The sequence below is a fragment of the Pectinophora gossypiella genome, chromosome 12, assembly GCF_024362695.1.
Source record: "Pectinophora gossypiella chromosome 12, ilPecGoss1.1, whole genome shotgun sequence".
NCBI classification, from domain to species: domain Eukaryota; kingdom Metazoa; phylum Arthropoda; class Insecta; order Lepidoptera; family Gelechiidae; genus Pectinophora; species Pectinophora gossypiella.
Genome location: NC_065415.1, coordinates 273,022 through 285,826, shown reverse-complemented (window position 1 = coordinate 285,826; position 12,805 = coordinate 273,022). Strand labels below are relative to the sequence as shown.

Here is a 12,805-nt window from a genome sequence, read left to right as displayed (position 1 = left end):
TCATTGAAAATGACTAAAACGAAATAACCACTAGTATAGATAATTAATAAAAACTTAAATGCAGTTTCAAATATCGATGATACTAAAAAGACAAAACTTAAAGAAAAGAACTCACGTCTCCACAAACTCGAACAGACAAAGAACAGATAGTAATGCTCTATCGTCTAACGTCAAAGTCCATAATGTAAGCTGGCTCCGCGGCGCGGCTACACCGCGGTCCTGTCGACGCCCCCTCCTCTTTATTCCTCTGAAATTATTGACATATCCCTCCATCCTCTCCTATCTACCACCTAACATCTTGCAAGGATTCTCTCCGCTATATATTCTTGTTCAACTTGACATGTTTTACTGTTATATTTTGTACAAGAAATTGAGATATTTTGTATACATTTTTCCTCGGTGTTGTTATAGAGATTACCAGTTTCAAATATGTTCAACATGTGAAGATTGTAGCTCTTTTATTCTTAAAGTAAAGCAAAGCTTGCAAATATGTAAATAGACGACGAGTACAAAATTTTAGATTAATGATTCTCCTGTTTTTGTGTCCCGAGCATTGCTACGTGAGGGAGTACTTACAAAAATAAATAAAGAAAGAAAGAAACATTTATTACTTCCGGACACCACAGACACAGACAGACAGGGTACATTACATTCAACACAGGACAGAAACCACATAGAAATCAATAAGTACCTACACAGAAAAAAAAATCCAAAACGAAAAGAAAAACAAACCAAAATCATAAAAACAATAATAATAAAAGTAAGCATCCTAAATGCAACGCACTGACAGCCCGATCATCTGCGGTGGAGTCCGGAATAAAAGGACCTCGCTCAGCATAAGTCGCGGCGTGAGCCACGACGGACGCTGGTATTTGTGGTTGTGGTGGAAGGTTTCTTCTCTGCAAATCGTGACATTATTTCAGCTCATCAACTTTATTAAGCCTAAAGAATATACTCGTCAACATTCTCACTATTGCGAATCATTTTACTCGTGCACTCGTCACCGCAACAAAAGCCCGAGTGACTGACTTTCCTTTCAGTGAAAATTGGATGAATGAGGGAGTGAATCCGTTTCAGTAGACGGAATAGACGCGGGTTGCATTAGCGTAATGGATGCGAGCTGAGCGCATGTTTGCGTGGATAGGAACGTGGGATTTCTACGAGATTATGCTTCTGGGAAATAATATTTGATCTACCAGGAATGTTTGAGAAACGGGTGATTGTTTTGCACAAAGTTTGCTCGTTCAAGGAAGCGATGCCGCTTAGTCATATTTGCTTTCTTCGACCTTTGACAACATTTTAAATAGTTTCAATATTTTTCCTGAATTGGATAGATAAAAAGCTTACTAAAAAAATTAATAATAAATTATTATTAATTAATAAATTATTAATTTGCTCGTTCCTGGTTCAACAGGTTTCCTTGGCAATAGTGCGCGGTAACGCGGCTAGTATAATGGGCACCTTTGAACCGGGTACGAGAGGGGGCGGTATTTTAGACTGACTCACTAGTCATAGTTTGTGTTATAATTTTAAATGTCTTATTTGTATGTTAATGTAGCTGTTGGTTCTAAAAAAATTGAAAGTCAGTCTTATTCCTTTTTTAAAATTTTCATTTTTTTTTATTTTTGTTTGGTTTTGTTGTTTCAAAAAGTATCTCGTTTGACACCGTCATCTATTAAAAATATATTTCTTCAATAGCATGTTTACCGATCAAAATGATTCCTTGACCACTGATCAGACTGGGCGGCCCAGGCGTGGACGCCCACGTGCGCCACGAGTCTGGCGAGGCGGTGCTGCACGCCAAGTTCCTGATCAACGAGGGTGCCCTGGTCACCGCCACAGCTGATGACCAGATCCACCTGTGGACCTTCCGCCAGAAGCTGCCGCAGCGCGTGCAGTCGCTCAAGTTTCAGCGAGAAAGGTGAGAGTGTTTTTAAACTTTCCTTTTATGTGTTCGTCCACCATGTTGAAGTCAACAAATACGACAGAGCATCGGACAGTCCACAGCACACTCCACTTACCCTGACACCTGTTATTTGTTACTACAACCTGACGTCACACTTGTAAAGGCGTTACAACGACAAGTCGGAGACATAGAAAGTTGCGGAGTCCCCACAGTTCTACAATTTGTTGTTATGTGTCTTGAATTGATAGTGAGTTATCCTATTTCTTCTTGTTCGTGTTCCCTTATTCAGCGCTTATCTCTATCGACCCACTAGGGTCGATTAATTATTTCAAATATATGTAAATATAGATGGGTAAGGAGGTTAGAGTGAATAGGCACTATCTGAGTTTGCGTGCTTAAGACCAGGTTGGATCGTGGTCAAACGCAGTCAAATCTTTTAATAAAAAAAACATCTCAGACGACGTTTGCGCCCATCGAGCACCCTCAGGCCTATTGTCTTATTTTTTTTTGTACCGAGTGAGAGCCCTCAGCGCTACCCATTTGTCCGGCCAAATAGTTAATGATATCTGAGACAAACCTTGCCTCTATGCTGTTCTAGGAGCAAATAAAAAACATAGAACACGTTCAGCTGCTTGTCTTCCCGGGCATGTCGTAAAAACCGACAGAGGGATTGTGTCCTCTAACATGATGGACTAATGTTATGGGCGATAGGCTGATCCCTTATCACCATAAGGTTTATCATATCCAGCTTACGACATTGTATCAACAGTGGCTGCAAGTTGTCTTTGATTGCTTGTGGCTCTGCCCACCCCATTAGGGATTTCGGGCGTGAGTTTATATGTAACCTACAATAAGTCACAAAAAAACTTCTTCGTGTCGATGGCATAATATTGTTTGGGTACGTCACATTGATTTGTGAGTTAAGCTGAAGAATATAAATGATGTTTGTTTTGCAATCCAACCCGCGGACCCGGGTGGCATTAGTCTCCATTACCCTGGCAGCACATAACTCGAGGCGCCCCGCGGCGTCGCTCGCGTCGTCCCAACATCTGCTCGGGAAACTTTGCCCATCCATTGACAAACTGACAGACCCGCGTTTTGTAAATTATTTCGTTTGGTTTATTTTGTTTACGTCTTAATTATGCGGGCGGGACTCGGAGCTTCACATTTTTCCGGCCAAGTCGTGACTGCGCAAGGCAAATCTACAATAGGTTACGTCAAAAAGCCTTAATTATTTGAAACCGCGTACAAATGCTCACACAACACAATAATAGCTTGTTACGCTCTAATGATCTTCACTTATCCTTATAAAAATCTTGTTAGCAAGAACACTTCTTGTTATACTTTCTTGAAAACACTTTGCAGACTTTCTTTGAGAAGACTAATTAAAAGTTCGAAACTTGATCGAAAGAATACCACTTTTTTCGTTCAAAAAGTTACACGAGCAGCCGTTATATACTAAATAATGTCTTAATTAGTTCTGAAACGTAACACCGAGACAAGAGTGTTCTAACAACATCACTTCTGTAAACACAATATACTTTCGAATAATTAATCGCACCTATTCTGATCCAACTAACGAAGTATTACAATCCCGCTTCATCTAAACATCATCAAAGCTCGGCTCCTGTTATTAACAACCATTCATCACGCTTCGTAACACAGGGGGGTGAAAGGAGAGATTATAATGATGGCGACGCGACGGTTGCTATGACAACGCCTCGCCTTTGACACCCGAAGCGCCGGGTGGCGTGATCGTGATATTAATTTGTCAAATATTAGAGATACCTTAGAGGTAAACGTTCATATCTACATAGTTGGTCCCTTTCAATCTTCAAAGTATCGCACTCAAAGCGCTTTCAAAAGAACTTTGTATTGTTATAATATAGGCACATACAGGTCATTAGCGACACCGCAACGAAAACTTTGGAAGATGATTCAGACCATTATTCTAAAATTAATCAAGTGAAATATCCTTTCGGAAAATTGAAGTGTTTTTTAAATTATTTTCAGCCACATATTGTTTTTCAAGCTGCATAGAACCCAGGCACAATTACATCTTCAAAATAAATAGTAATATAGGTAGCAACATATTTCTATACTTACATAATGTAATTCAAATATCAAGCAAAAATTATTTTTATATATGTGCTTCTACCATTACATTGTATTTACATTTTATTACCTTGAATTATGTACCCGAGTAATGAGAAAAGCACCATCTATATGATTTTTGGGAGGTTCTTATTTTTACGCATAATTTTTTATGTAATAAATATATAATGTTACTTGTCCTATTATTAGTTACGCATAATATTAATTTGTCATAACTTTTTAAGCATAATTTTGAAACTCATAACTACCATAAGCATAATAATGAATGACAATAATGACATATAAGCATAAGTATTATAAGCATAAAAACTATACTCCGAATAAGAAAAGTTTTGGCACAACTTTGAACATTTCCGAAACTTACTTTTTCCTTGGTTGCATTTGGTTCATGATTGTGACTTTTTATATTTTTTGACTCTATTTCATGCTGTTGGTGATCATTCAGTATACTTTTCGTGTGTAAGATAAACATACTGGCGGCGTAGGGGTGGCCCAAGGGCCACCCCCGCCGCATCCTGACCTAATGTTACGCCTTCTAAAAACTATGACAAAACACTATTATTCTAAAAAAGAATTATGGATACCTATTTATATGCGAATCAAATTTATACCAACAAATATTAGTCTAAAAATAAGTTATACCTAACAAACCAGTATGCTTAGATGTTATTATGGGAAAGTACTATTATGCTTAAAAACGTTATGCGAAAAGGATAATGATAATTAAAATTATGACAAAACCATTTATGCATTTTAAGAGAATCCCTTTTTGGGAACGTACCCTGGGTGTAATAAAAAGGGTCATCATTTATACCCAAAAACAAAGATAAAAGATGCTATCTATGAAATCTTCTATCGTGTGGATGGTAAGGTAGATTACCAACCCCATCAACCCTAGTGTCAGGGGCTACTATTGAGCCGCCAAAAGCCCCTGACATGGCTCATGTAACAACTACTAACTTACATCAGTAAGTAGTAACCGACCAACGGCTTAACGTGGCTAGAATTCGTGGTTGTTATACAAATACCTACCGCTCACCAGTACCCACAAGTCACACAATCAACACTGGTCCAGTTACAATCCGTCTCCGACGCTAGATTGTAGCCACACTAGTTACGGCCTCAGACGGACATACAAACAGACAATATTAATTAGTGCACTGCAATCAGCCGGCACTCGACAGATAATGGATGTTGCGGCTGACTGTATCTCGTTATCTTAACACGTCTGTGTATAGTGTGATTAAGATTTTGGACCTCACAAATAACCCTAGCATTACATTTATTAAGCAAAATGTCTTAAATCTAACATAACGTTGGCGTAACCGCTCGTACTATTGATAAACTAATCCTCAACCTAGTTTAAGTAAGGAATAGCATTGGAATAACTTGAAAATTGTATCAGAGAAAACCAATTAAGGCGTTAGGCTCACGATCTGGAGGTCCGGGTTCGATTCCCGATGGAGACATTGTCGAAACCACTTTGTGAGACTGACCTTTGTTTGGTAAGGACTTTGCAGGCTTGAATCACCAGATTTCCCAAAAAATAACATAATTCTGTGCTTGGGAAGGCACGTTACGCCCGCTGTCGCGTTGGTCCTGGTTACTATACTTACTGTAGTCATTACGAGTCATGTCAGGGATCTACGGCGGGTCAATAACCGACCTTACCAACCTATATGAAAAAAGAGGATTAGATGTGATGTTTTTACTGTTGAGAAAAGGCGATAAAATATTTAAAGCACTCTAATGTGGACGCTGTGTTCAGCACAGTCCGCACTACAAACCTTGTACAACAAGACAAGGATATCTATGAATAAATAATGTGATGATTCCCGTACGCTCCATCAAATTTTAGGTTAAGTTATACCTGTCATTTTCATATCCGCCGAAACAAAAGGGACGGATAATAACCAGGCATAAACTTTATGGAACACACGTCAACTTTAGGCAGAAAACAGAAAAATAAATCCTCCACCAACCCTCTCAAAATTTTACATTAGCCTGTAACCCGACGTAATTAAGTTGACAGCACACGTCAAACCGGTTACAATATCAGTGAGATGCCTATTTGATTCGCCCGAGTTTTCATTCATCCACTCACCTGTCAATCATCCGTCGCTTTCCTTTTCGTCGGATAAGAAAATGACAGGTATAACTTAAAATAAAATTAGGAGGTGTCGTGCAGGAATCAGGATCAATATCTTAGTATAGTAAAGTATACAGGGTGTTAGTGACATCGTAACGAATACTGAGGGGAATGATTCAGACCATGATTCTGAGTTAATATCAAGTGGAATATTCCATCGCAAAATTCATGTTATTTTTTAGATTTTTTAAATTATTTTAAGTTCCATATTTTTGCGACGGAAAATTCTACTTGATATCAACTCAGCATCGTGGTCTGAATCCAGTTATTCCCAGTCGCCACCGTATGGATTGCCCCCAGGTGGCAGTCGGGAATAAAATTTGCACCAATTCCCAGTTCCCCCTGGCGGTGACTGGGAACCTATTGCCCCATATCCAAGTTCGCCTCATCACTCTGTATGCCTTGTTGGCTTTTCCAATGTGGTTTTATTATCAGATGTCTAATATTAATATTAATAGTTTTCGTTACGACGTCTCTAACACCCTGTATGTAAGTATTGTACCAAATGTTGTGTTGTAGTGTGTGGTTGCTGGTTGCGTTGCACAGTACAGGTGCGTTGTGTTCCAGATACCGGCTGGAACTGACGCGACACACTAGTGAGATCAAAGGGTGAGTCCCTGCCTGCTCGGGGTTGCCGGGGTGAACCACCACCGTCACACGGGGTTGCCAGGAGAGAAAGTTTGGAACATTTTTGGTAGTTTTTCCGCATGGATGTTTGCAGCTCTTAAATGTTTCCTTACCAACATATTTTTTTTGTCATATTCTAGAAAGTTTCCAGCATGTGTATTTGGTCTTGCCACAAATTAAAGTAAGGCATACCCATTGGATTTAAAAAAGTAAGTTAATAAAATTCAATGACATATTCAGTGTTATCATGATCTCAATTTGCCTTCTGAGAACAGCTTTTGACCGTAACAGTACTTATATTCACACAGAATATTTATTACCCCTGGCAACCCCACCCCGCTCGTTTGGCTCAGTGTTGAATGTCGTCAGTTGTGGACTGCTGTTCCTTCTGTCATACCTTTATCGCCATTGATGTCATCGTAGGAGGACTCTCTAAAGCAGTATCACCATCATCCATCATGGAGCAATAAGAAATGTAATTTTAGGCTGAATTGAATGTCTCGGGGCTGTATTCATACGCCAATTTTTCTTATTGATCCATTATTATGTCGCAGGATGCTGTTATTATAACCCCCTCCCCCCCCCCCCCCAAAATAAAACTCCTTCCAACCACTACCCCTTTCCAATAAACCAGTGTCTTCTGCTCCCACTCCTCGGTGGTCGCTGTGCTGTGTTTGGCCTAGCCAACTTGCAAATGTTCAAACTCGCTTACATATAACCCGACCGAATTAAATGAACGCCTTGCTATGCGTACGTGTGAAGCGGGCATAGAATAAACTATAATATTACGTATAGTACCTACGGTAACCCTCCGTCCCGCACCAATTCGTCTCGGTCGCCGACTTCACCCCCTCTGGGTCTTACTCTAAAGTAAGACCATTTAAGACTAATCTTAAATGGTCGTAAACCGCTTCTTCTTTTTTTACCGTGTGGGTTGTGAGGTGGAGGACCAACCTCATCAACCCTGGTGTCAGGGCTACTATTAAGCTGCCAAAGGCCCCTAACATAGCTCATGTAACGACTATTTACTTAAATCGGGTTTTGTATAAAGGTTTTGGCGTGGTTTGAACACCAGTGAATGGAATAGGAACATTTTCATCTTGGCTAGGCCCACTGTTATGTGTCAACGTTGTCATATAGCCACAGTAATAACGTCGTCGATAGCTTCCCAGACATGCGTGTAATTAACTGGTGTATTACAGGTTTTTAATAAGTTTTTAGTGAAATAGTTGGAGAGAAGGGGATGACTTTGGCCCAGCAGTTGATCATAAACTAGACAGTGATAAAAAATGTGAAATGTCTGTAACTAATGTCAAATAAAGACCATGAACTGTTCTTGTCCTATTCTTGAAGGATATTAAAATACAATACCATGCCACCAATACCATGCAATACGATGTATCCAAGCCAATAAAATTATTCTATTCTAATACATTACTTAAAATAATGGACCGAATAAAAAAAGTCCTGAAATCTTCGTAAATTTTGTTCTTTTTTCTTAGTGGTTAGAGCGTAAGGCTCACTATCTGGAGGTCCAGGTTCGATTCCCGATGGGGACATTGTCGAAATCACTTTGTGAGACTGTCCTTTATTTGGTAAGGACTTTTCAGGATTTAATCACCTGATTGTCTGAATAAGAAACATGACTCCGTGCTTCGGAGGGCACGTTAAGTTGGTCCCGGCTATTAGCCGTAAAAACACCTCCACCAACCCGCATTGGAGCAGCGTGGTGGAGTACGCTCCATACCCCCTCCGGTTGATATAGGCTGTTTATGTATGTATGTATGTATGTATGTTGGAATAGAGTCGTTCAGTAGCTGTTATGTTATTTTAGAAACATGAAATCCAAAAGGTCTAAAAGTTTAAAAGTTAGTAGTTTTGTTTTTCGTTTCATGACTGCCCAGTGGGACGATATAGGCTTACTAATGCTACATTGGTATGCTCCATAGCCCATCCGGTTGACTGAGGGGAGGCCTGTGCCCAGAAGTGGGACGTATATAGGCTGTTTACGTGTATGTTTATGTATGTAAAATCTTCCATCTAATCATAAGGCACATAGCGCAGGGTATAATACTCCACGGCGCTGCTCCACGTGCATTTTATAGCGAAAGTATTTTTCTCAGAAATAAGCAAACTGAAGCACACAGAATGTCGCTAAAGTTTCTTGAAGAGTAATCTGACACCGGGCTCTCCCTCCGCGGCGTAGTTCCAAGAACCTGATATTTTGCAGATAAAAAGTTATCCAAGCTCAAAGGAACGTGTTAGTTCTTTAGTGCCTCAGGTAACAAAGTTTCCCTCTAATACTTCAGTCTAAATTGAAGATTGAAGCCTTATTTATTTAATATTTTGGAGATTAAAAGCTAGTAACAATTATAGATCCCCACAAATGGTGTCAACATAGAAGTAAAAAAAAAACAAGGAAAACAGAAAAACCCACACGCATCGCTTACAGTGGAATCCTAATTACTTTTTTTTCATGAGAAGACATCCAATTTTGAATGACACGACATTACACGAAGATACTGTATATTATATTTCTAATATTTGATCTTAAATATTCATATATATTACTTCTTTAACCTATTTGCATTTCCGAGACATTATCTTTTAACTTTTCGTGCCCATAAACCCAGCGACATAAAACCAACTTTAAACATTATAGCGACCCAAAAATGTATGTTTCAAATTGCATAATGAATACGTTAAATATTTGAATGGCTCGCACACTCGCATTTGACCGTAAAACTCGGTTGCTCGGCAACTGGGCATAATGTGAGGCTTTGATCGTACATTTGAATGATAAACAATTCAGCGGTCGGCTAAAAGCGTCTGCAAGTGGGTCGCTCGTGCGAACGTCCGCGACCGTCCGCGGACGGACTTCAACAGGTAGACATCCGGCAACCGGATCGTGGCCCCCACCGGCCCCCACCGGCCCCCACCGGCACTCACCGGGGCCTGCCGGACCCTAGGGTTGCTGAGTAGGTAGTTAACATACCATAGCAAATACTACATTGCACACGCAGATACACAGAAACATAAAGAGTTCAATCGGCGGTAGTTCTGTTATCGGCGATAGATGCTAATCAGCTCGCGACACCAAACACTTCAGCACCCCGATACCGACCCCGCCGGCGTGGTCGACGACTTCCCTCAATCAGCGCTTATCGCTATCGACCCACTAGGGTCGATTAATTCTGTCAAATATATTTCCTCTCAAACGACGCCCTGAGCCGAGGTTCGCGCCCAACTGGGCACCCTCAGGCCTGTTGTCTTAAACGTTGTGCCGGGTGAGAGCCTTCAGCGCTCTCCATTTGTCTGGCCAAGTAGTTAATGCCATCTGCGGCAAATCTACAATAAGTCAAGTCAAAAAACAAAAGGTAGTTCTGTTATTATTCTACTTATTCTCTAGCCAGCCACACCGAATCCTAAAGGACAATACACTCAGTCTAAACTAAGCTATCAAAACTGATACAAATACAAGCGTAGCATTTTATTGACGAATTCGAATTGAACATCACTACTGCTTAAGAAAATTCCGTGAGTTTTAGTTTTTAGCGTTCTACCTGTTGGAAAACAATATCATAAAATTAGGAAACTTTTAAAAGCCCGCGCTGTAAACTATGTAAGTTTCGATAAAACTATTTATGCCAATTTTTAGTTGTGGCAACCCTGGGGCTGCAAGCTGCGGTGACACTGTTGAGTGGAGGGCCATTGTGCCGAGTGTCGCCGCTGCAGCCGTATTGGTGCCGCGCTGCTCATACCAGTGATCACGGGGAATCATATTGTATATCATTGATGTGGCGCTGCTCATTCCACTGCCCACATCTGGATTAGTAGCCTGCTATCAATATGATTCATACAGATATTGACGTCACACAGACCTTGTAAATATAACAAAAATCCGCCTCCGTGGTCCAGTGGTTGAGCGTTAGGCTCACGATCCGGAGGTCCCGGGTTCGAACCCGGTGGGGAAATATTACATAAATTACTTTGTAATCCCTAGTTTGGTTAGGACATTACAGGCTGATCACCTGATTGCCCAAACGTGCTTCGGAAGGCACGTTAGGCCGTTAGTCCCGGTCACTACTTACTCATGTAACTAAGTAGTCCTTTGGCCTTTGGCGGCTCAATAGTAACCTTGACACCAGGGTTGATGAGGTTGGTACTCCACCTCACAACCCACACGAGAGATAATGAGATGACACAAAAGACTTAAAATACAAATAAAAATGTTTTTTATTGCATATAATATAATATTATATAATATTAGATCTTCTAATTAGCCTTAAACAAACCCACCACGTATGCTTATTGTCTAATCTACGTCCCCTTATAACGTAAAACCATGCCAATGTAGCATTAGTAAGCCTATATCGTCCCACTGGGCAGTCATGAAACGAAAAACAAAACTACTAACTTTTAAACTTTTAGACCTTTTGGATTTCATGTTTCTAAAATAACATAACAGCTACTGAACGACTCTATTCCAACATACATACATACATAAACAGCCTATATCAACCGGAGGGGGTATGGAGCGTACTCCACCACGCTGCTCCAATGCGGGTTGGTGGAGGTGTTTTTACTTCTAATAGCCGGGACCAACGGCACGCCTTCCGAAGCACAGAATCATCTTACTTTTTCGGACAATCAGGTGATTCAAGCCTGAAAGTCCTTACCAAACAAAGGACAGTCTCACAAAGTGATTTCGACAATGTCCCCATCGGGAATCGAATCCGGACCTCCAGATCGTGAGCCTAACGCTCTAACCACGGAGGCTGTTCTGTTCTGTCCAACAAACGCTTGCAATAACCATTGTCATTTACACCCCACACATGGATACCGAAGAATACCAAGTTCTAAGAATACAAGTCACAGTGACTTTGAACGCCCCATTCAATAGAATCACTCATACGGCGAGCTTTGTACCTGGCCTCGTTCACACTATTGTGCCCCGTTGAGATAACTTGCACGCGTTGCAACAAGTTGAACTACTTCGTGACAATGCTTTGTGTGTCAAGTTGCGTTTTGCTTCAGTAGATGCCGGGTCTCTATTTGCAAAGTAAATGCATTAGCAATCGTTTTGCATATTCCGTTTCGCTTCAGTTGAAAACAAACTTGTATAATATGCATAAAATCTTATGAACATACCTATCTACTTAATTTTAAAGGGCTGCAGCGTTAAGAACTTTAAAACGATAAAGATAATAATAAATACTAAGTTATTACTAGTTATTATTAGTGCTTCGGAAGGTACGTTAAACCGTTGGTCCCGGTTACTACTTACTGATGTAAGTGAGTAGTCGTTACGTGAGCCATGTCAGGGGCCTTTGGCGGCTCAATAGTAACCCTGACACCAGGGTTGATGAGGTTGGTACTCCACCTCACAACCCACACGATAGTAGAAGAAGAATACTAAGTTTAAAATAAAGCCGCGGAGGTAGTATTTCAGATTCTGCATTGAGTTAACAGACTTGTCCATTCATCTCCCTATCATATCCCGCTTTTCACGGGGTCCGCTTACCTAACCTGAAGTTGTGACAGGTCCGGTTTTTACAGAAGCGACTGCCTGTCTGACCTAACAACTCGCGAAGCGAACCAGCCAAACACAGGTTAAGTTACATACTGGGAATGTGACTTTGCTCACGATGTTTTCCTTCACCGCTGAGCACGTGATAATAGTCATTAAGACAATCAAAAAGACAAGTCAATTCGTTCCATTAAAAACCTTGGACTTCGTTCGTGGCGCGAACTATATTTTAAACATGGTATCAGTTGAGTGACATAATGCAGTTGTTAATAATATTGATGAACACTGCAAGTAAGCACGGTACAGGTAGAAAAACACGAGTGTAATATGGTTCCCATCACAACACGGCGCCCGCGCTTCACATTCCACGGATGCAATGATGTGCGATGCCGCTGTTGTCCCGCATATTCATTGAGCCGAATAATTGACCCCAACAATCCTCCGGAATCACAGTTAATATTCACCAACTTGTCTATAT

General features: G+C 40.6%; 1 protein-coding gene across 6 annotated transcripts in view; it reads left to right on the top strand.

Annotated features, from left to right (window-relative positions):
• Positions 1 to 12,805, top strand: part of LOC126371440 (syntaxin-binding protein 5) — a 376,707-nt gene that overhangs the window by 306,581 nt on the left and 57,321 nt on the right. For all 6 annotated transcript variants that reach the window (XM_050016735.1, XM_050016730.1, XM_050016729.1 and 3 more), the window contains exon 3: positions 1,739 to 1,921. In XM_050016735.1, the coding sequence (XP_049872692.1) occupies positions 1,739 to 1,921 (183 nt within the window). The remainder of the gene's footprint in view (positions 1 to 1,738; positions 1,922 to 12,805) is intronic.